General features: G+C 39.1%; 1 protein-coding gene across 2 annotated transcripts in view; it reads right to left on the bottom strand.

Moving 5' to 3' along the window:
* Window positions 1-25425, bottom strand: part of NFKB1 (nuclear factor kappa B subunit 1) — a 121905-nt gene that overhangs the window by 63471 nt on the left and 33009 nt on the right. Inside the window, exons 4-5 of one of the 2 annotated variants that reach the window (XM_043438262.1) lie at window positions 24800-24840; window positions 20496-20594 (exon numbers count right to left, since the gene is read on the bottom strand). In XM_043438262.1, coding sequence (XP_043294197.1) covers window positions 20496-20594; window positions 24800-24840 — 140 coding nt within the window. The remainder of the gene's footprint in view (window positions 1-20495; window positions 20595-24799; window positions 24841-25425) is intronic. The other variant, XM_043438263.1, reaches the window with a different exon arrangement.

Here is a 25425-nt window from a genome sequence, read left to right as displayed (position 1 = left end):
GTTCCTTCACTAAACTGACTGGTTTTTTAGGATCAAGGCATTGTCAAGTTCTTCCATTTCCCCAACCCCCAGGATGAAACTAATCAGTATTTGCTCAAAGAATTCATGACTGAATACATCACTGGCTCCAGGCTACTCTGAGGAAGAGGGAACGCCAAGTGGTTAACACCTCCCAGGCCATATGCTGACAGCACAGCCCACCAGGCCATATTGCCTTAAGATCTGTTGAAGGGTTATAGTCTCATGACACAGTTCATCTCTCTACTACAACTGTGAGGAATTACCCTGAGAAGTTTCTAAAAATCCCTAGCAAATAGTGAGTGCATAGAGTCAATTAACTTGGAAATTCTTCTGACTTCATGGCTTGAAACCACAATTAGGAAGACCTAACCCTGGCAATATATTTATTTCTAAGAGGATTATTTTTTTAAGTACTTGTACTTCACTGAGAAAACTAACTTCTATATGCAGACAGACTGGCTTCACAGGTGCTAACACATCTCTGTGTGTGTTGCGAACACTCAGTTGTGTCTGACTCTTTTGCAACCCTAGGGGCTATAGGCCGCCAGGCTCCTCTGGCCATGGGACCATGGGACTTCCCATGGACAGCCAAGAATACTGAAGTGGGAGGGGTGTTCCTGACTCAGGGATCAAACCCATGTCTTTTGTGTCTCCTGCACTGGGAGGCAGATTCTTTACCACTGCCCTACATGGGAAGCCCAAAAACACCTTTCATTTTTATACATTCAATCCTCAGTGAGGATTTAACCCTGACATACAATTGAACAATGGTGCTGGGGTTTGGCCAAGGCGGCAGGATGGGCAGAAGACAACCATCGGGGCTGGTTCCAGGTAAATTGGACATAAGGCCGGGAGGAGGGGAAGTGCTGTCTTGGCCATAGGTCCCAGGTAATCTGGAGAGCTGATCTCATATTCATCATCCCAGCTCAACTGCCAGGGCAGCTGCATGAGGGGAGCTTTCCCCATCAGCAATTCCTTCCACTTGAAAACAGGCCTAACTTGGCAGCATCAGTTTATGCTTCTAAGTCACTGAAAAATATCCCAGGAGTGTAAAATCCAGACGCTTTAACCGTCCCCAACTTGTAATTTATTTTCAAGTGCGATGCCAGGTTTGGAGAATACAACAGGCATGACGGTACCGCTTATAGAATTTAATAACAAATTGCGCTTAATATAAATGCCTCAACATTCTTAAGTTTGTAAAAGAATACCTTATATTCTTAAATTTGTAGAAGAATATTCTCCAGAAGTCTGAACATTTTCAGATTAAAAAAACGTGAGTTAATTTTTAGTGCTCCAGTAAGTGGCCAGAGTTCCAGCAGCCAGTGACTGCTATGACCTTGTGCTAAGTTCCTGAGCCTCTTTGGGCTTCTAAATTCTTCATGTGTAGAATCACAAGATAACATCTAATACATCTTCCAGCTCTAAAATTCTATGATTCCTAGTCGTATATATATATATACATATATATATATAGAGAGAGAGGACACACAGGACAACAAGCAAAGATCACATTTTCAAACTGAAATATTTCAAACATATTAAAAAAAAAAAAAAAAGCTTAAAACCACAGAATTTCTGAGTTGGAAGGACCCTAATGGTAAGCTTAATTTTAAGAACTGTGAACATTTTAGATACATTTAACACAATTACAAACTGAGAAAACATACAATTAACACTCAATTTACCTGTTGTAATGGGGCCTCTGATAGCATGGAAAATCAAAATTTAGAGACAAAGAAAAACCTTTATGTTAGGCAAAGATTTCAACTTTTCTCAGTAAAACTGAAATTGAGTAACTAAAGCATTTAGTTTCAGTAAATCCAAGGAGGGCACTGCCCTGGGTAGTTAAATCCTGATAATAAAGGACTGACTTTTCTGAGGAGAGGTCAAAAATGCTTTGACTACACAAGTGGGGGTGGGAGAGAAATATACAAGCCAAACAAAGAATGAAAATTTTTACTCTACAAAAAAATTTTTTTTAAATTCTTACAAACTACATAAAAATAACTAGGAGGATTAGATAACATGTAATGTATGCCTGAAGTAAGTGCAAAATAAAGATTTTAATTGGGGGATATATTCTTTGAAGACAAAAATTATTAATGTAAGTTTTAAAGTCTTTTAAAATAGCCTAAAGTCTCTCAGCACATTGTCTTTGATACAAACCTAATTTGAGATAATTAAGAGTATCCTCTGACTCTGTGATATTCAAATTTACTTGGAATTAAATATCACTGATTTCTTTCTGTTTAAAGGCATATAATTATCTTCATGTTATATTTTTCTTGCTTAGAAAACCCATTGTATCGCCTTCACTGAAATACACTGGGTAGAGAAGTAACTAAATAATTTGGCTCTTAATGATCGAAAGTACTTAGAGACATCATTTAGCAGGGAATTTAATTTGTACTATAGTAAACACAGCTGCCGGGCACGAGAATTTAGACCACTCTGCGAAGAAGACAATTAACTGCTCCTTCAGAAGAAAAGAACATAAGATAAAGCATTTCAGCTATTCTTCTGTGATTTCCTGTGGAAAACCCCCTACAAAATTAGGAGAATTACAAGTCAGTAGAAATGGGAAATTTTCTCTGTCTGATTTCTTGTTGTCGCTTTACTGGTTAATTTACATCCCAGACACTGATGGGGCAAAAGAGAAAACGCGATATAAGTGTCAGACTGAGGTTAACCAACATATTGTACCATCTACATATTATGATGTAAGCAAAAGGAGGAAGGGAGAAACACCAAAATTTCTAACATGGTTGAGGATAACATCAGCCAGCAATCTGGAAAAATGATAGTACTTTAAACCTGCTAAAAACCCTCCCATGTGATAGCTTTGTATTGTTCATCCTATGCAGACTAAAACACAAAGTATATGAAATGAATCATATACTTTTGTACTTAGATAAAATGTTCTGCAAGCAATTAATTTCTATTACTTTTAGAAATTTGCCAGAAAATAACTTCCCTGTAATCAAATCTTGATTTTTCCCTTATTATAAAGTACAATTTATTAAGAAAAAACTCTTTTGAAAGGTATAAAAAAGGGATCTACTTCTCATTAAGCATCTTAACATAAGGTAGCTTCCTTGTCCTGTAGTATTTTAGCTTATTTTTGAACCAGTCCAATGATAATGAACTTCATCCTGAGGCTATACATTCCATCCCCAGGCAGCTCTGACTCTCAGTAACAACTGAACCCTCTCTCCCCCAGGGCTCCACCCAGGGCTTTTTATCACCTCTTCTTGGGACAGACGGGACATATCTCATCCTTCTCTCCTATGACAGCCATCCAAATATTTGAAGACAACCAAATTTGCCAGGCTATAAGTAGTCTCGTGATCAGTGACTACCTCACTTTGAGGAAGGTTCGGGTTCGGTCACCACTCTGCTCTGAACACATTCAAGTTGGTTTTTAATTCTCTACAGTGGTGGTGCGAAGCAGGGTACACAGTTTTCCTGGTGCAAGAGTGAGACCACTGGTCTTAAATACTACCCTTCTCCTAAGGGAGCCTAATGTGCAATTATTTGTTTGGCTCTCACATCACATTGTTGGTTCATGTTGAGCCCATTATTAACTAAAACTTCTAGATTTCTTCACCTGCATATCCCTCCCACCCTGTACTTGTAGTAATTTGTTTTCTGGAGGCATTCAGCTTTTTAAAATAGCATTGCCTAAGCGGTTAGCCCTAGGAGAGGGTGGGACGAATGGAGAGAGTAACATGGAAACATATAAACCACGTGTAAAACAGATAGCCAGTGGGAATGTGCTCTATGATTCAGGGAGCTCAAACTGGTGCTCTGTGGCAACCTGGAGGGGTGGGAGGGGGTGGGAGGGCCAGGAGGGAGGCGACACATGTATTCCTGCTGATGCTCATGTTGGTGTACGGCAGAAACCAACACAATATTGTGAAGCAATTACCCTTCAATTAAAAATAACTTTTTAGAAAAAGAGACATGACAACAAAAAGAAAGTTAGCCCTTTGTTTTGATGGAGATATGGATGCCGAAAAATATTTCTGAATTTTAAAACTCAAAACTAATAAATTTTATATTAAAAAAGAACATGGCTCTTTGCCTCAGCTTTTCAAAATGAATTTGAACTTGAATTATTTGTTATCTATCACTCCGTGTCACTGCAAATTTGATAAAACATCCATTGAAGACAATGATAAAATACACTGCAGGAGCTGCAGAGAGACCCCTGAGGCTAGAGATATCCCTCCAGGTTGACATCACCAACAGGAGAAATACTGTTAACCCCCAAGTACCAAACCAAAGAGCTCCAACAGCTCAGTACTACACCGTCCCAGAAATCCTGCCAAAGAAAACACTGAGAGATATCTGGTGTGATTTGTTTTTACTAAGGTGCCTGAAATGGATACCTAGCTCTCTGGTCCCTACTTTGAAAATGCATCTTTCAAATGCCATGAGCATTCCGTTAAAAACAGAAGTTGAGACTACCGAGCCAGGAGGTGAGCTCAAAGGAAAGGTGCACTTCCCCCAGCCCTACACACCTACCTACACACACACACACACACACTGCAGAACACCCTCTGAGGAGGCATTCCTCCAGTGAATCCTGAGTAACCTCGTATCATCACCTTCACACACACACACACACACACACACACACACACTGCAGAACACCCTCTGAGGAGGCATTCCTCCAGTGAATCCTGAGTAACCTCGTATCATCACCTTGTATGTACCTGTATGAACTGCTCCCTGTCTGCTCATGTAAGTCTGGAGGCAGAGACGATCACATTCGAGCATGTGACCACGGCACTCAGCATGTGGTGAGCACCAGACAAGCCATGTGCTCCACGAATGAGGAAAGGACGAAGGCCAGGGAAGCTTTAAAATCTACAAATGGAATGTTCTAGGCTTAGATGGATCCAGGTTTCTGAACTAACAATCCAGAATACAATTTAAATCAAGGCTCTGACTGATCCCTTTCCTAGGTTACTATTTTAAAAAGTAATAAAACAACGATGTTATCATGACTTCTAAAGGGTCTGGTTAATCTCATATAAATTCTATGAGACTGATAAATATTGATATTGAAAAAATAAAATTAAATCAGTAAGATGGGAAATCCCTGAAACTGAACAAAAACGAAAAATTTGACTAACTATACTTCTAATGGCACTGTAGCTATATAGAAGGAAAAAATTATCCTAAGAGTTTTTGAACATATTACTCTGACTACCCTCTCTTGAATATATTTGAAGGTCAGAGGACTGCAAAAAAAAAAAACAACTATATTTAGTAAGTTCATAGCTAGTACTGATATTGGTATAGCAATTCTGAAGCTATTCTGTATTTATCAGAGGACTGAGCAAACTGCGTGGGTATGCTGATGTCAGTGGCAACTAGGGTTTCATTACTGGAGAAAGGCAACACAAATATGGAGCAGAGGAAGAAGGGAAGAGGCCCGTGATGTCAGACTGGAATTAAAAGGTATCAATATGAATTCAAGATTAAAAACAAACAAACAGAAACACAGGTTTCTAGCTCTGCCTACTCAGACTGGAAGAAATTTCTCCAACAAAAGGAACCAGGGCTCCTTGGAGAGATGGTTGATTACAGGACGGGGGTAGGAAAAGGAAAAGTATAGTATGAACTGACAGTATCATATTACTTCATAAATAAGGAAATATTCAAAATCAAGTGGGGACATGTCAAAAGGATACAGAAGCTAGCATGAAAGACTCCTACTGGCTAAGAGTCAGACAATTTTAACATCAAAATAAATAATGACAGGAATGGCTTATAATACACTGAAAAAAAAAATCCATGAGTACATAGAGAAATTAAGTTTTTAAAGGAATGTGAAGAACAGAGATTGTTTTTGTTTTTTTAAACAGAATTTCTTTTTAAACAGAGAATTTCAGCTAACAAAATTTATAAAACAAAAATGAAAAAAAGTGATATAAATACACAATCACAAATCTGTAATCATCAACTACTGATAACAATTGATTCACCAGAGAATCATCCGTGGAAGCTAAAACCACTGGAAAAAGACGTTAAGGATGGTAGCTTGTACAACGGTGGCTGCAGTGATGACAAGTGATTGGAGTCTGGATGAGTTTTGAAGGCACAGCCAATAGGATGACCTGATGGGTTACAGTAGTTCAGGATAACTCCAAGGTTTCTGACCTGAGCAACTGAAGGATAGAGCTGCCATTTCCTGAGAAAGGAGAGATATTAGGAGGGGTAGATTGGCAGGGAAGATTCAGAATTCAGTTTGTTAACTACCAGATACCCAAACGATGTCAATCAAGCAGCTAAGCCTGGAGCCTAGATTTCAGAGTAGAAGTCTAGGCTAGATAAAAGAATTTGGAGTCATCAGCATACCTACGTTACATAAAGGGATAAGATGGAGGAAATGGAGAAAGAAACCCTTCTTGGCCAAGTTTTAACTAAACAAGCTAACTTTCTACTTAAGTTTCTATTTCTAGCTAAGCTTCTAATTAGTGAGCAACAATTGACTACCCAAAGAATGAAAGAGAACCCAGTTTAATTCAGTAAATATTTGTTGTACATCTCCCAATAGAAGAATATCATGAAGAAATAAGATATGGTGCCTGTCCTCAAAAAATAAGGTCTAGAGGTGGGGAGACAGGCATGTAAGCAAGTAACTAAATGAATATGAGGAACAGTAGCGGATGCAATCAAAGATTTCACAGGCTGATTAAGGAAGAACATTCAGAGGTCAACTAACTCAGCTGGAAAAGTGAGGGCAAATCAGGCAGATTTCTGAAAGAGTGGTTACTGATAAATGCGTCAGAAAACTACAAAAGAAATAAATTACATGACAAGGAGCTGAAATGATATTCCAAAGAGATAAAATTAAATTCAGGACAAAACATCCCCACAATTCATAAAGAACACTCAGAAAAAACTCCATGGCTATTAAAAGTCAAGTTAATAACAAAATACATTTTAAAAATATAAAGACCGTGGGTCAGGAAGAAATCAGGATCAAGTAGGATTACAGGGCAGGTAGGCTTTTTGAGCTTGTCTTTGCCAGGAGAAAAGAGAGCAGACCGATTCAGAGACTACAAAAGACGGTTCGTGTACAAAAGCAGCGTGAGAGGCAGTGTATGATGAATGAAACGCCTTACCAAGAATAAGGTAGGTTCCCAAAGCTGACATTCACAGAGCACTTACCATGCTTTGGGCACTGCTCTTTACATATACTAACTCATTTTAATCTTTCCAACAACCCTGGGAGGCAAGGGCTCTTAAGCTTCCCTTTTTACAGATGCAGAGAGGTTAACCAAGTTGTCCAAGATTAAACAACTAATAAGGGGCAGAGTTGGATTTGAACCCAAGGTAGTGTGCTCTAGAGTCTGCTACATCACTTCCCTAGAAATCTGTAAGCTGCTGAGGAATGTCCTACCAAGCTCATTAAGTGAAAAAAGCAAGAGGCGGAGTGTTTTATAGATTAACAGAATATAAGCGTGTGTATAGATGAATATGCTGTATAGTTTACATGTATTGGGATACACATGGTCCTTACACACATAAACATATATACACATAGACTTGTATATGCATGGAATATTTTTGGAAGCCTACCCAAAGAAATTCAAAGTAGTGCTTCTCTCTGGGGAGGAGAGGGATCTTAGAAAGAAGGGAAGCTTACTTTTCACTATGTGTATCTTTGTATTATTTGAATTTCTATTAATTTCTATGTGACACTTTTAAATAAGTAAAAAAACTTCTTACTTAAAAAATAAAACAACAAGAATGGCACACAGACTAGACATTCTCTAGTGAGGGAGGATACTTGATCATACAATTTCAGGGATAAGGGGGGTTTAGATGTCTTAGTTTTCCCACGGGGAGATGGGTGGGAAGAAATGATTGCTATTTGTTACTTTGGTTCCCTCTCTGGAGTTTACCAGTACTCATTGTGCTTGGGGATCCAACCGCCCACCTTGGTCAACATGTCCGAGTTGCAGCTAACACCACTGCAGATCCAGGGGATGGAGGCTGCGAATGGTTATTAATGCAGTCACCTTGCCTCACACTCTCTGTCCCCGGTGTGACCTCCAGGGACGGGCTGTGAAACAACGACCATGAGGACCTAGAAACCTTTGATCTGGTGCCCCTTAAACCTGTTTCAGCTTCCAGGAAAGCAGACTTTCTGCTGCAGGACTTGGTGCCCTAACACGGTGAGCCTGAGACTGCTGCTGCGGCCCCCTTCCAGAGCTGAAGATGGAAATCTGAATAACGGAAAGTCAGAGCTGAGCAGCCAAGAGAAGCCAAACGACAGTGTCAGCTCTGAATCCAGTGGGCCTTGAAGCTAGCTAGCTATTTCTTTGGACTTCCCAACTTTTTAAACAAATAAGTTGCCATTTGCTGCTTAGTTTTAATTGGTTTTTCTCTCACGGCCATGGAAAGATTCCAATAGACAGAGAAACTGAGGCAGACAAAGCCCCATTTCAACCTCAAAGTCTGGTGTCATGCCCAGGGTCTAAGTTGGAGTGTCCCAACTCACTGACTGATGGGACACAGGATTTCAAAGTCAGGTGAATGGGGGAGGAAAAGGAGGCTGGTGAGACGGTAAGAACAAGATGGAACAGCAGGCGGAGGGGAGCTGTGATGGCTGGTTGAAGATTGTATTTCCAATAACAACCAAGGACTATTATGTCTATATAATAGTTATATAGACTATTTGTCTCTTCTTTAGCGACATTATGATAGTGCTAGTGGTAGTCTGGGAAAGATAATTCTAGCATCTCCTGCACATTGACGAATCATTTACTATACAGATAATTACTGGCTACCTACTATATGCTACATATTATTCAAGGTGCTAAACATACAGCAGTAAACACAACAGGAAAAGAAAAAAAATCTCCTCCCTTCGTGGAGCTAACAATCATATTTTTTCTTAAAAACATAAAATGTCCTGAATGAACATTTAATGCTATAGATGTGTCACAGACTGTGTTAGATGTTATTATGACAATTACTTAACCCTAATACAATTCATATTTCTGCAAAGTAGGTATTTTTTATTTTCATTTTATAAATGAGGAAAATAACGTCTGATGAGATTATGTGACTTGTTGGAGGTCACGCTATCTGTAAATCATATAATCTCAAGTAAAATCTAGCTTTTGCTTTCAAGTATGTTATTTTGCTCACTAAACCACAGCTCTATTTAACGACCATATGACAGATGTCATATAGCAACTCAATGGGTTTACTCAGATCCTGCAAAGTCCCTAGGTATTATGTAACTAACGCATGAATAAAGAACCTTACATGAAGTGATTTATTATCTTCTCTTGATCTGACTATTGCTCATTAGGTTAATATCCAGGATGTGATCTCATATCTGCTTTGTTTATGAAATCTTGCAGTGGTATGCTAGAATTGGCTTGACCAACTCACAAGAACTGTTAAATTTTCAGAAAATTTGCAAACCAGTTGACTTTATGTTGATAGCTTGAAAGTGATCATAGTGCAAGTATTTACATCAAGAAAATTAACAAATACTACAAATCAGGGTTTTGTTTCAATTTGCTTTTTTTCCTGAACAGTCAAATGTTAAGCATTTACTAGGGCACAACTGTATTTAAGGTCCACCATCTACTCAATGGAGAGATATCACAGGAATTATTCTGTTAGAAAATATTCAAAATACTGGCAAACTTTCCAACTTGAAAGATTTTAATAATAATGATCCCAGGAGGTACTAGTGGTAAATGTGGGAGATGTAAGTGATGTGGGTTTGATCCCCGGGTTGGGAAGATCCCCTGGAGAAGGGAATGGCAACCCACTCTAGCATTCTTGCCTGGAGAATCCCATGGACAGAGGAGCCTGATATGCTACATAGTCCATAGGGTTGCAAAGAGTCAGACACAACTGAAGCCATGCACGTAAGAGATACCATGGATACATGTAAATATCTTTCCCAGTGCATATTGGGCCTAAAATGATCATTATCCCAGACTTTCAGAACCACTGCTTTGTAAGCTTAATGCCATAAGACACTTTTAATGGGTTGAATATTATCCTCCCTAAATTCATGTCTACCCAGAACCTCAGAATGTGGTCTTATTTGGAAATGGGGTCTTCACAGACATAATTAATTAAGATGAGGTCAGACTGGATTACGGTGGGCCCTAAACACAATGACTATTGTCTTTATGGGAGAAAAGGAGATTCAGACACAGAAAGACAAAGGGGAAATCTGGGGAAGACAAAGGCAGAAACGAGCAATACAGCTACAAGCCAAAGAATGTCAAGGATTGCCAGCAACCACCAGAGGCTACAAGAGGCAAGGAAGCCTTCTTCCATAGAGCCTTCAGAGGGAGCACGGCCCTGCTGACAACTTGATTTTGGACTTCTAGCTTCCAGAACTGTGAGAGAGTAAATGTCTGTTGCTTTAGACCACCTAATTTGTGGTAATTTGTTACGGCAGCTCTAGGAAACTAAAACAATACTTGTGCAAATTATCAGATGCATAATGCCTAAGAGAACACGGTTAAAGAGCCTGAAAAGAATTAAGATAAATTCCTTTCTGGCCACTTGCTACCGATCAATATTTTTATAAGAAATCATGCATAGCATCTAAAAGTAAGCTTTTGACATAGCATCTGTTTTCAATCTCCCACATTCGTACCTTTAGAAAGAAGGACATGGCATAAATAGAGTGGAAGCAATATTAATTAGTGAAGTTGTGCTGAAAATAAATTAGTGGACTGGTGAAGCTTTTGTGTAGCTCCATGGTCCCATAAACCAATCAACAAAACTCTTGTTCAATACTCAAATTAATGGATTTTGGAATACAAAAAATAGAAGCAAGCTATCACTTTTAAGTGTTTACTCTGTGCCATGCACTGAGCAGCTCAATTCATACGTATATCCTATGACACAGGCATTACTTATCTCAACTTTACAAATGAAGAAACTGAGGCTTGGCCAAGTTAAATACTAATAACATTGTCAGTAGGTGGCAAAACTAGGAATCAATCTTTCCAGCTATGAACTGACTGACTTCAGAGCCAATACTTTAAAAAAAAGCAAACCTAAAAGTATGGTCCATAAGCCACCTGAACTTTACCCTAGACTAGAGCCTGGTGTAGAACCAGAAATGTGCAGCTTTATTATCTCCTTTCAGGACTTCAATTAGACAGCTTTACTCTTTCTTTTGTAATCTGTATCTCACCATTTAAGTTTTCCTTCTCTTGTGCTATAGTCCAGGAAATTACTTTAGTTCTAATTTTAAATTTGGTAATTCTTTCTCCCATCTCTAATCTTAATTTTAACTCATTCACTGAGTTAAGTCACTTCAGTGATGATATTTTTAATTTAGAATTCTGATTTTTTTTCTTAACAATAGGTCTCAAGTATTTCCCATGTTGTGTAATCCTCATAATTTTTTAAACAGTATTCTATTCCATGGTTACACCATGTTTACCTATTCATTCACCTGTTGTTATATCTTGTCATTATATGAGTCCTTAGGAATTATCACAGAATTATCATACTAATGGACCCACAGTGATTTAGCATGAGTGGAATGGGCCCCTGACATCTCTGCAGTTAAAATATTCTTGGGTGATTCTGATGCACATCCATGGTTGAGAACCATAGATTTAAAGAACCCCTGTAATTAAAAGTATTCCCATGATGGTGAAGAGTCTGGACTATTAAATCACACTGCCTGCACTGAAATCTTGGGCTCCATGCCTGAGATCATGGTAAGCTTTTTAACTTCTGTGGACTTTGGTTTCCTCATTTATCAAATAAGGATTGCAGAACCCACTGCTGTGGGCTGTAATGAGTAAATGAGAAGATGTAAATAAGCACAGCAAGCCATCCTTACAACTGTTCTTCGGGGCGGATGGGGACGGACGGGTGAGAGGCTTTATCTGTGAGAGTCTGCATGCATCTTTCAGTCCACCCACATGAGCGCTCAGCGAGGTGAGTGGGGGCTAGAGGACTCTGGTCTGAAATCCACCTGGCGGGTGGGGAGAGAAGGCTCTAGAGGACTCCGGTCTGAAATCCAGCTGGCGGGTGGGGAGAGAAGGCTGTGACAGTGGGGTAGCTCACAGCCTCAGCTCTAGATTTGCTGAAAGTTGAAAATCGGCTTGTCTGTGGAGGGCCTTAGTACTTAGTACCTTTGAGGGCCATAGTACTTCTGTATGTTCTTACCTTCTCTAGAAGAATTACCAGTATGTGACCTGACAAGACCGGAATTCTTAAATGTAATGAAAAAAGGCTATCTAATCTTCAGACTGAGACCCCTGGGGTTGGAAGAAGCCATCCGAGATTTGCTTCTGATTAAATAATGGTCCCAGGAACAATCATGTATTTAAGGAAAAGTGGATGAGAGAAAAGTGGGAATAGTCAACCGAGGAAGGTCACCAAGGGGTGATGGATCAAAACAAAGCTTAAGGTTCACACTATCTGTAAATTCAAGCCTAAGCCTATTAGGTTAATAGTTACATTTTTACTATACTCCTAATAGTTATGTTTCACAGCTATGAAAGCTGTGAGCTCATGAGTAGCTTTCTCTAGTTCATAACGTAGACTATGACTACATACCATAAATTTAGAGGGCTGTTTTTAAAAACATTCTACAAGGTAATATTTTGTTCTGGAGGCCCAAAGAAAAACTTTTGAAAGAAAAATATCTAGAAGTCTAGGTTACGGTTACACATGGAAGGAGTTTTGTCTGCTTGCCAAGACAGGACCTGACACAGAGTGCTCAATAAATATTTGTTAAATGAACTGTTTTCTCTCTTTTGGCTTCAACCTCTAATGGTTAACTTCATGCTTAATCAGCAATCCTGTGGAAGAGTAAGAAAGGAAAAGCAGTGACGCCTACTCCCTTTCAGGGCTATCGCTACTATGTCTCCTCGCTTCCCCACCTGATACCCAAAGTGAAGGGAGGCTTTCCTGGGACTTGTGTTGAGCCGCCTTAATTGTTTCCACTCTCTAGGAACAGGTAAAAATACAAAAATGTACTTTTTAAAAAGTATAAAAGTAAAAAAAAAATTTAAAAAGACAGCCTATATATCTTTTTTATTAGCAATTTTTAAAATCAGCTGCTGTCAGAAAGCTAAAGTGAAACGTACTCTGCACTACTGGTTCTTAACTGTGTTTGAATCCTTCCATTTGAAAATCTGATGGAAAGTTATATTTATCTCCCCAGGAATATGTATGTGTGTATATATATATATATATATATACACACACACACACACATATATATATACACATATTGGGTTGGCCAAAAAGGTTCACTCGGGGTTTAAAAACCCAAATGAACCTTTTTGGCCAACCCAATAACTTTCTGCATATATATTAAGAAGTTCCAAATCCCTCTGAAACCAGTAAGAGGGATCCAGGTTACAAAGTGCTTTTTTTCAATATACAGAGCACAGGGCTCTTGATCTAGGGGATACAGTTATTTTTCCTTTTTAACATATGCAACTAGTGAACAGATTAGGGATACTGATGGAAATTTTAATAAATGCTATGAAGTAGGTTTTATGTGCAAACCTAATTGACTGTTGGTGATCCTCTTCCCTGTTGTTTTTAGTAACTGAGTCAGATTAAATTATTCAAAACTAGTACTATAAAGAGATACTTAAAATGGCAAACCTCCTAAACCAGACAAGTCCATACAAAGGAAAGGGAGGTTACACAAGGATATGTGATATCCCTAAATGCCACAAGAGATCAGCCAGTCTTCATCTGACCTTGACAGAAACTTAACATTTAGGATTTTAAAGTGAGAGGCACCAAGAGTAGAGACTTAAGAAGGAAAAAAAAATCATGGGGGTCATGGAGACAATAAACATTGTCTGTTGTTAATCTAAACATTTCAATACTTGCCTTCTGTTTAATCTGAAACACTCCGGAAAGAAAACATATGTCAGAACTAGCTTTCAGAAAACATTTGATTAAAAATAGTTACACTTACATCAGCTGTGTTTCAAGTTGTAGTCCACTGCATTTGATATTTATAACTAAAGAGAAAATAAGAATACCGACTGGTCAGCTACTTGTATTTTAGAATCAAGGTCACTGACAGCTTTCTGGTTGGAGTGGGCCAAGCTGGAGGATGTGACATCGGCAGAGGATGCGTGCTTTCTGGACACTCCGCAAGAGAATCAGTGAGGATTTTTGAAGCCCCTGTGGGGCTGTTCCTCTTGGCAACTTTCCACCTCTGTGAAGGGGAAGGTAGTTTGGTTAATAAAAAAAAATCTCATGTATAACTTTCGGGAAAGAGGGAAATGAGCCTTCCCTGGCACTCCTTGCTGAGTCAAAAACAGGCAGGGACAGGCTTGGCCTCAAGGAAGGCACTTGTGCTTTTCTGCCAGCCTCTCCCATTCGGAGCTCCATGATGAAATTAGAACTGAGGAAACTTTAAAGGAGAACTTGGTAGGACTGTAAAATAGATTATGAAATGTTTAACACCAGGAAAGCTTTCCTTTAAAATGGACAAGATACATATTTCCGCATCTGTATTTTTGCATATTTATGCAAGTTAGTCTGCATATTTTCCCTAGATTTTCTCTAAATGTTATTATTATTTTCTTCCTGTAGGAGTCAGAATAAATTCCACATTGTCAATAGATAAATTTTATCTGAATAATAAAGAAGAAATCAACAGAATCAAAGTGAAACTGAAAGTGTTAGTCACTCAGTCGTGTCCAACCCTTTGTGATCCCAAGAACTGTAGCCCACCAGGCTCCTCTGTCCATGAAATTATCCAAGCAAGAATACTGGAGTGGGTTGCCATTACCTTCTCCAGGGGATCTTCCCCACCAGGGGTGGAACCCGGGTCTGCCACATTGCAGGCAGATTCTTAACCATCTGAACCACCAGGGAAGCCCCCAATAGAATTAAAGTGAACACTAATCTTCAATGGATCCCAGTCTTAACTCTTACTTGCCTGAAAAAAAAAAAAGCCATCAGAAAATATGAGCTAAAACCAGTAAAAAAATTTCTATCAGAGATGGAAAGTTCAGAGCAGTGATTTACCTATGAAGAACAAGGGAAAAGTGATCAATGGGTGGGGCTTCAGCAATAACTATGTTTTATTTTAGAAACAGATCAGAAGAAAATATGGTAAAATGTTAATACAGTTGGCCCTCTGTATCCTCAGGTTCCACATTCGTTATTCAACCAACCTCAGATGGAAAAAACATGTTTTTAAATTCCAGAAAGTTCCAAAAAGTAAAATAAACTGGCTGCACACTGGTAACTATTTATATAGTATTTACATTGTATGAGGCATTAAAATAATCTGGAGATGGTTTAAAGTATACAGAAGGATGTGCACAGATTATATGCAAATACTGCTGCATTTTATAAAAAGGGACTTGAGCATCCATGAATTACGGCATCTGTGGGGATCCTAGTAACAATCCTCCAGGATACTGACTGTCCCTATTAAATCAAGTAGTGGTATATGGTGTCCTTTACATCAATTTTTAAATGTTCTATACACATGGAATTTTTTATAATTAAAACAATGCTTTAAAAAGGATGTGAAGGTTTACACAGCAAAACTCTTGAAAGCTAAGTGGTATCCACTGACATGAAAGAAACATGCAGAACACCAGATGGTTCAATAGCCCTAATCCTAGAAACAATCTCAATATAGTAAGAGTGTGTCTAAGCCTAGCCTACACCCAGCTTATTGGAAATGGGGTTTAAGCATGGGACAAAATTCCAGTGGCAAATGGAGAACTGGAGTAGACTCTGAGAGTTGGTTTTAAAATGATTTAACTTTAGGTGTCATATTTGGACAATCAGCAAGAGACAAACCCAAGCAGGTTATATATTTACAAGTTCTATAAACCACAGCTAGGGGTCTGCAGCCCCCAAACCACAGCCAGTCCCCATAGCTGTGGGGCTGGCCCTCAACACCTCACGGCCCCTGTCTTAGACCAAGTCATGCTGAACCACCAGCGGCCCAGGGGCCTCTCCAGACATGGCATGCTCTCCCGGGGGCACGATGAGAAGAGAAGGAAGTGAGGCTGGAGGAGAGAGAGGAAGGTAAGAAGCTGCAGAGGAGGAAAAGGCAGAGCCCAGAACATTCCACTCTTAAGCCTGAACAAATATACTTTAATAAACACGTATCATATGTAAATTTCAGAAATACCATTTCCTTCCCTGTGAGTGTAAATGCTCTCCCTCTGAAGTTCCTGCAGAAATGGGATTTGGGGAAGAGTGTGGGGGCACTGTCCATGACCCCTCCCTCTACGGGAAGGGAGGCTGAGACCACTGCACAGATGTTCTCCCTGCTCTCAACAGCAGCTACACAGGTTTACAGCCTTGACTGAACCCATCTCCACTTTCACTTTCTCTTCTGTAATAGTTGTAATGGAGAATCAACAGAGTTCCTACGTTAACTGTTGGGTATGCAGTTATCATAGTACACAGAAAGTTTAGGCTATGTTTTCTCTTCTCTTTTCTATCTTTCTCCTTAATATCCAGGCACACTAATTCAGACATTCTAAAAGAAATTATAGAGTCACCATGATCATCAGCTTGAAAATAAACATCTAATAATCAGGAAAAGTATATAGGCAATTCTATATAACCTATGAGCTACTGTCTTATATAGCAGACAGTATGCAAAGAAGAAGGGTTAAGACTTTGCATCTAGATCAGTGGTGCTCAAGGAGGGTGATTCTGCCCCCAGGACAAGTGGCAACGTCTGCAGACACTGGTTGTCACAACTATAGCAATGCTGTTGGCATCTAGAGGGTACAACTTAGGGATGCTGCGGAATACCCTCCAGTGAAGCTGAAAACCTTCCAAAGCATGAAGTCTTCTCACCCTAAACACTAGTAGTGATGAGTGAGAAACCCTGATTGAGCTGTATCTGTCACACAACTTCTCTTGCAGCCTCACATGGGGCGGGTGCTTAGTGAACTGCTTCAGACATGTATGACTGTGACGATCCTCCCGATAAAGACACACGCTGAGAGCAATTCCTTCCTCTGACTAAATTTTATATGTAAGAGGGATTTATATCCCTTTGTAAACCAAAAGTTCACCCTTAACTATCCTTTGTGAAAAAGAGCATTAAAAGTGATACTGGAACATGAGCTCTGGAAAAACTACATTGTTTGACTCTTTCTTTTCTCCCCACACCAGCTCTTCTGATTAAGAGCTTCTATGATAAATAAAATTATTTCCTTTAACTATTACAAACTTTCAGTGAGTGATGACAGGCTAAGAGAACAATGATAGTTTGTAACAAACTCTCTGAACTGCTCTATGTTTTCTTACAATTGGATTAAATGCTTAATAAATATATGTTAAATTAGTGAATAAAAAACAATTGGGTGAAATAGTAAAGCTGCAGCTGAAGGTCAATAATGACTAATCATACACATTTATATTTTGACTACCTTAGTATTAGCTGTTTACATATCTAGATTTCTCAGTAAGTATTAAACTCTTTGATACATAAACTATGATTTGAGAAAAACATCAAATATCCACTAGGTTGTTTTATTTCTAGACTATTTTGTAAATGTGAGGCGTCAACCACTACATGAGAAGGATGTATGAAGACTGAGCATATGGAGAAGGAAATGGCAACCCACTCCAGTACTCTTGCCAGGAAAACCCCATGAACAGAGGGAGCCTGGTGGGCTACAATCCATGGGGTCACAAAGAGTCAGACACAACTTAGCGACTAATCAGCAGCAGCAGAAAGACTATAATGGGCCCTACTCCCCTTACCCAAGCAAGTCTGAGGATCTGGTCTGCCCAGCCCATGCCTTTGGAGCAGCACTTGCCCTTCAGACATTCCCTTGACACTGTGCTCTTTCTCATCCCTCTGACCTGTTTCCTGACCCAACCAGTAAGTTGGCTAATTCTGCTTTAAAAAATACTGTTCCTCCTTAGAATGAACCTCTCAAGCAAAGAGCTAGCTGGAATGCCTAAAGATTGCGAGGGGCTTTTCCCCCACTCACAAGAAACCACTGTGTGATCATTTTTATACCTGCTTGTTAATAAACACTGACACCCTTAGCAGAAAAAAAAAAAAAAGACTGAGCATAATAGGATATATAAAGCTTTTTCCATTGGGTAACAAATTTATAACAAAGTTACTACTATGTGTCTTTTAGTATCAAGAACTGTTACTTAGCTACAAAAGACTAGAGCAATACAAGTCAACACTTGACAACATTGTAATTTATATTTGTTTGTTACAGAGACAGTCCAGAAAAAAAAAAAACCTCCCAGTTTTACTCTTAATGCTAATTCTTCAGTAATTACAATCATAATCAGTGTCAATGCCCATAACATGTATCACACATATGAACACATACAGTGTTTATATACAGGACACACAGGCATGTTGTTAAAAACGTGTTGGATTTGACTCCCAGATATCTGAGTACCCATTATTCCTGAGCTCCTCTCTCTTGCTGCCCAGAGTTATAATTCTGTGTCTTGTCTTACTACCATCCTCCCATGTCCTGTTCCCTAGGTCTCTGCCCCCAGTCTCCCAAATGGACATGTTCCACGCAACAGTTCAATGAGCAAGAGTCTGCTGTAGGATGACACGCCACCAGTCCCGTGAGGACCACAGGGCTTCCTTTTAAGAGCCTCGGTTTCCTCACAGGTATTAAGACTTTTTACCTACCAGGGCTGTTATGAGGATAGAAAAGACAATGTATGAGAGTTTCAGTTCAGTTCAGTTGCTCAGTTGTGTCTGACTCTCTGCGACCCCATGAACCACAGCACGCCAAGCCTCCCTGTCCATCGCCAACTCCCGGAGTCCACCCAAACCCATGTCCATTGTGTCGGTGATGCCATCCAACCATCTCATCCTCTGTCATCCCCTTCTCCTCCCGCCCTCAATCTTTCCCAGCATCAGGATCTTTTCAAATGAGTCAGCTCTTCGCCTGAGGTGGCCAGCGTATTAGAGTTTCAGCTTCAACATCAGTCCTTCCAATGAACACCCAGGACTGATATCCTTTAGGATGGACTGGTTGGATCTCCTTGCAGTCCAAGGGACTCTCAAGAGTCTTCTCCAACACCACAGTTCAAAAGGATCAATTCTTCTGCGCTCAGCTTTTTTTATAGTCCAACTCTCACATTCATACATGACCACTGGAAAAACCATAGCCTTGACTAGACAGACCTTTGTTGACAAAGTAACGTCTCTGCTTTTTAATATGCTGTCTAGGTTGGTCATAACTCTCCTTCCAAGGAGGAAATGTATGTAAAGCCCTTGGCAAATCTTTGGTGCTTAATATAAATTAATCCCCTTGTTTTATTGCTGTTCTTATTTCCTCATTCAGATTCTAAAGGACCAGAGACCATAAATCTGTGGCTAAACCCATATTTATCCAGACTAATAATCCTGAACAGGAAATACATCTTTCGTTCCACACAAGAGCTTGGATAGGAGACTTAAAATGCAAACACAATGGATAGGACTAATACTACAATATTATTCAAGAGGTAAAGAATCAAGGATTTCGTTTTGGACCAGGGAAAAGAAATTAGAAAGTCCTGAGCCTAGAAGTGGGCTATGAGGAGAGGGAGGGAACAAAATGCAAGGCTGGCAAAACCAAAGATCAATTTCTCTGATATCACAATTTTACTAGGGGTCTGTCTTGTACAAATGAAAATGTTTATAAAAGATGAAACTGCAATATTTGACTGGTTCATCTGCAAAACTGTTAACAATCAGTCTATGAAACATGACATCACATTATAAAAATAAAAAACTCAAGCTACCTCAGCACAAGATATTCTCAATTAAATACAAAGAAAGAAAAAGAACCTGAAGAAGTAGAAAAAGCTCAGCTAAGCCCACCAGAGCATGTCATGAGCAGTATGTTCCAAGGACCATCACGTGTAGATGAAGAGTTGCTCAAGCAGAGGCCCCTTTGGACCACTGAGGTACATTTTCTCATTCAATCTTTAGAAGACTACAAAGCACAGACCCTTAACAAGTCTGCATTTTGCACATTCAGGTACTGAGGTTTAGAAGTGCTGGATAACTCAGTCAAAGGCACACAGCTGGTAGCAGAGTCTGGATCAGAATTCATGATCTGAGGTATTCTACTATATAGTCCACACACTCAGTCATCTGAGTCTTGATTTTTGCTAGATCTCTAGAGACCTGAAATTGAGTGCTCTCTCAAAGCATTTTTCAAGTCTTAGGAAGTATACAACTAAACAAATTTTTAAGATAATCAAGAAATAATAAAAGTTTTGTTAATGTTGAGATAATTTGTACTAAATGGAAATATTAACAGTTTTAGAATCTGTCACTTCTATTGCTATGAGACACATTTCTACATAAATATTATAAATAATCAGGTGAACACTTCAGCTTATAAGCAGAGGCAAATAGTAGTTATTTAACGCATTCCTTTCTTTTGCTCTGAGGATACCAAATCTTCCAGAATTCACATGGAAAGACATCACAAACTTACTTTGACCTGAGGGTAGGACTTCTTGTTCTTTTCACTAGATGCACCGGGGAGTCCTCCATGGGAAGGGCCTTCACACACATAACGGAAACGAAATCCTCTCTGCAAAGGTGAACGCAAGGTGAACAGGTTTGAGGAATACTTACTAAAAACTTATAGGGACAAAGTTACACCAAATTTTAAATTCTTGTGTGTATTAGAGGAGACCCAAACTGTGACAGAGAACTGTATATGAGAACCACTTCTCCCCATAACCTTATCATGACTATTGATGTTGACTGGTATTTGTGCCCTGAGCTGTGGTTTAAAAGCCAGGTCCCTGGCCCTGAAGAAGCTCTCCTCCTGTGCTGTGTGAAGAGTAAACTGCTGCAGACTTTAGGCCTAAGGACTCGACACGCTACAGCTTGCCTGCATCAGTTTCCTCATCTCACATTGCTGCTGCCAAGCTCTGAAACTGGCCATATGACTTAAAGTTAAGCTTCTCTGACTCTTATTTAAAGGCATTCCTTTACCTACTCTGATGACACTGGGTTCAGGAGGGAATACAGAAACGTCTTGTTAAATATACCCCACCAGGGTTATAGAACACACCCTCTGCAAGGCCCCACATCTGGTCAGTAACTCTCAACAGTTCAGAAGGTAAGAAGTTTCGATTTAAGATTATTAGTACTATCAAGTTCAAGTGGATACATTAACTGACCTGAATGAATCCAAACCCAGAGAGTCCCTTTATATATTAATTCAAGAAATTTTACAGACACAGTAATATCAACTAGGAATTAGCAAGAAGCCTTTACTATGCGGGCTGATAAACACCTGAGTTCCATGTATTTTTTAATCTATACAAGTAAGAAGATTAGACCAGACCATATTCAAGGTCTACTCCAGTTTTAAGATTTTATGACTTAAAAAGCTAACAGCTGTAATTGTGCATATTTGCACATAAAGAATAAAACAAGGGCATTTATGAGAATGGCTCTCATCATCATATTAAGGGAGATTTCAACATTTTTCCTGAAAGACTCTGCTTTATAAAGATATCAAACAATTTGTGGTAGTGTTAGTAGTTTATACAGTCTCTTGACCAGATGGTCTTCCATTTTTCAAATAACACCCTTTAAAGAAAAGAATATGTTAATACACTTTAAGGAACATTCTCACCTTTCATTTATTTTATTGTGGGACTGACTTCATATAAACAGTGCTAGATGCTTAGGCCCTCAGAAGCTCCACACACCACTACTTGTGGGGGGGCGGCTTTCTACCCTGCACGCTGGGTAGTGGAGATCAGTGAATATAGAGGTTTTGATGGCTTTAAGCTAATGGACCAATGTAAATGTCTGCCCTCCTCAAACTGTACGTCATTTCACTATGCCACATAGGGTCTTGAAAAACAGCCTGAGAGGTTCAGGGAAAGCACCTGGAATTGCTTCTAAATTCATGAGACTTTTCTAATCTCCAAAGAGGACCAGACTAAAGCATATTTTATAGGACCAGTGAGACCTGACATAAATTCCCTAGGGGAGGAAGCTACCGCATGTCACACCTGGGCCTGGGGTACATGGTCAACTCATTAAAGTGGGGCCTAAGACAACTCTTGAAAAGGGTTCCTTAGGTGACCCCAAACCTCAACACATGGAAAGCCTTCTGAGGTAAGATTAGTGATTTGAAGGTGACTCTCCTTGTTTTGCTTCTCATAAAATTAGAACTAAAAAATAAGTTACAAATTCAGCCCTATACCTTATATAGTCAAAGGCTGTTAGCTTATTTTCAATAATTAAATGAAATTTCTAAAAGCGTGAAAAAGCAACAGTCAGCCTCCAGAATTGGCTAACCATAAAATAGGGATTTACTTGACTGCTAATCAGTTTAAACACAACTTCAGCTTTTAAACAATATTAGATAATTAGCACTTAATAATATGCAACAGAACTAGCTGTCCTAAAGATCAGTAGTAGTCTATGCTATGACTCATCTCTGCCAAAGCTGGGGAAAATTGTGGCAGAGACGCCAAAGAAAAAAGAAAATTTTTCTAGATTTTATTTTTAAAACAATAAAGTAATTATCTTTAATCATAAAGTTACTTTAGGACAGTTGGAGAAACAAATACTATTACATCTTATTAGGAGTGGCATTCAGTAAAATATGAGTAAAGAGACCTGTCTTAATGCCTTGCTTATCATTTGAAAAACAACATATATCATTCATAGTTGGATAAAAGTATCTAAACTTCTATGCAAAGGAATGTATAACCTGAAGATAGAAATTTATTATTATTTTTTAAAAGGAAACTAGGATGTCTTCAAATGCATAGTCAGGATGCATTTCAGATTCTAAATTTTTGAGATTAAAGGCTTGCCAATCCACAGCCATTCATCTCAGTAACTCCACTTGCTTAAAATGAGTCATCAACCTCAAAGGCAAGGCTTCATCCATCCGGTCAGAAACTCTGACTTCAATACAACCTTCTTACTTTCACTGGAGTCAGACATCACAATATTACAGTTTGGTAAGCAAGCACATTGATTTACTCAGATAAGCTTTAACACATCCACCAACAGTGAATTAAATTTTGAATTTTGGAACTACATAACTCACCCTTCAGGTAAATCATAAACGTCAATTTTTCCTTATGACTATTGACCCACAGTAAGAAACTGCATTTTAAAAACCTTATGGTAGCTCTATGCTTATGAAAATGAATATTTGAAAAACACATTTTGCCTAGTATGCAGACAAGTAAATTTTAGTTGGTTTCTTGGTCTCATGGATTATCCAGAAATTTCCCAGGAGGCCAGGTAACACTGCACAGGATGTTAGGGGATAAACTTCCACTGGGAGGGTCCTTTGGGAAAACTGGTGGCCTCCTGTGAGAACTCACCGCACTGATAGGGAACTGGGAATGGGGATAAAGCAAAGTCATGTCAGCAGCCTGTGGGGTCAGGGTGTGTCACCTGTGAGCCATTAAAACAATGTCCCAAAGTCTCATATGGTACTCCAGTCCCCACACCAAAAACTTTTATCAAAGTTCAACCTCATAAGTATAGTCTATTTGGTCATAGATAAGATACTCATATCCTTTATATTCTGACCAAAATCCAAATACATATGTTATACGATGATTACAATAACCACATGTATACTTTAAGATCTTGACATAGTTGGCATTTGTTAAGTGTTACAAACACAAAAGTGTTACGCTTACTTGCCTGAGCTACTAAAAACATTTAGGAAAAGTACTGGGTGAGACAGCTGCAAGAAAGCAGGCACACGCATCCTCAGTCTCACACAGGTGTGATAAAAAGCACACCCAGTAAGAAATCTACTAACTTTGTCCTCATTCTACAGAGGACTATACCATTACTTCATCCCTTAATGACTACGGGAAGATATTAAAGATTCTCTTCCCTCCTCTTTCATAGCACTGGTCCCATCCAATTTCCAATAAATATTTATTTACCCATGGGGACATGGTAAGGAAGCCATTTCAATACCCAGGTATCCTCTCTAAATAACAGTAGTAAGAGGAAAGTGAAAGTGAAATCCCTCAGTCGCATCTGACTCTGCGACCAGGCAGACTGTAGCCCACAGGCTCCTCTGTCCATGGAATTCTCCAGGCAAGAATACTGGAGTAAATTGCCATGCTATCCTCCAGGGGATCTTCCCAACCCAAGCATCAAACCCTAGGTTCCCGCATTGCAGGCACATTCTTTACTGTCTTAGCCGCCAGGGAAGAGCACAATAAAATAAAACACTCCTCTCCTGACTCCGAAGAGGCCAGACCTAAAGCTAAGACCCGAGAGAACTCGACTGTCTATTCTAGGACTTTATCCACACCCTACTGGTACTTTTAGTAACTCAGGTTACATGTTCCAAATAGAAAAGGCTGTAGCTCCTAAGGATGGAGAAAGGCTCAAAAGTGTGCAGGGACATGGAGGAAGCATCTGACTCAGTGATGTGAACTGCACGTATGTGCATTTCCTTATAAATGAAAATGAGTGGAGATAACCTACACCTCTTCTAGGAGTGACTGGTAAGTCAAAGTGTTGGAGATCATGGGATACCATGGATCAATACTTAAGTTTTATAGAACTATGTACTGAGATTCAGGACAGTCTGAACAATGACTAACAGAAAAGGAAAGTCGATGATACAATTGTTACATAATTTGGCAGGTTGTTGATCTTCTAGATAAGCTACTTCCTTTGTAAAATTCATTTACTATTTTATTCAGTGCTTGAGGTATTAATATTAGACTTACGGATCTAACAATTAAAGAGAAAGTCCCATCCCTTTAGTCTTCTTACCTGTTTAGGTTGCTCTAATATTTGAAGGTATGGGCCATCTGCTAAAAACAAAACAACAAACAGAAACCAAAAGAAACTGTGAGGCTTCTCAAATTTGGTAAAAAAAAGAAAAAAAATATATATATATATATGTATGTATATATATACAAAGCAAGTAAAAAAAACTGAAATTATGTTTTTAAACAGAGGCTTCAAATAAATGTTTTAGCTAAAATTCCACAAGGCATATCTTCTTCTTCTGAATATTAAATTTACCTTATTTAATAACAGTTTTACACCATTAGAACTGTACCGTAAAGACGTCTGGTGAATGGTGACGGCATCTTGCACAACCCAACAAAAGGCATGACGTCTGGCAAGAATTACGACATCAACAACCTTCACAGTCATGTCCGCTAACAAAGCATTTTTAATAATGACACAAATACCAATTAAAAGCAGCAACCACTTCCTGGTCACTGTGAAATTTTCTTTTGCCATCACAGCATCAGACACTGACTTCCATTCTTCACAAGAAAACGTGCTTAATGTGAAATTACAAGAGACTGAGCTAGCAACCTACATGTGTGAAACACACAGATAATGATCTCCGGCTACCTGCTTTTCATTACACCAGGTTTTGGGTT

Source organism: Cervus canadensis, chromosome 19 (assembly GCF_019320065.1).
Source record: "Cervus canadensis isolate Bull #8, Minnesota chromosome 19, ASM1932006v1, whole genome shotgun sequence".
Classification (NCBI taxonomy): Eukaryota; Metazoa; Chordata; class Mammalia; order Artiodactyla; family Cervidae; genus Cervus; species Cervus canadensis.
The sequence above is the reverse complement of the archived record's forward strand: the minus strand, read 5'-3'. Positions and strand labels throughout refer to the sequence as shown.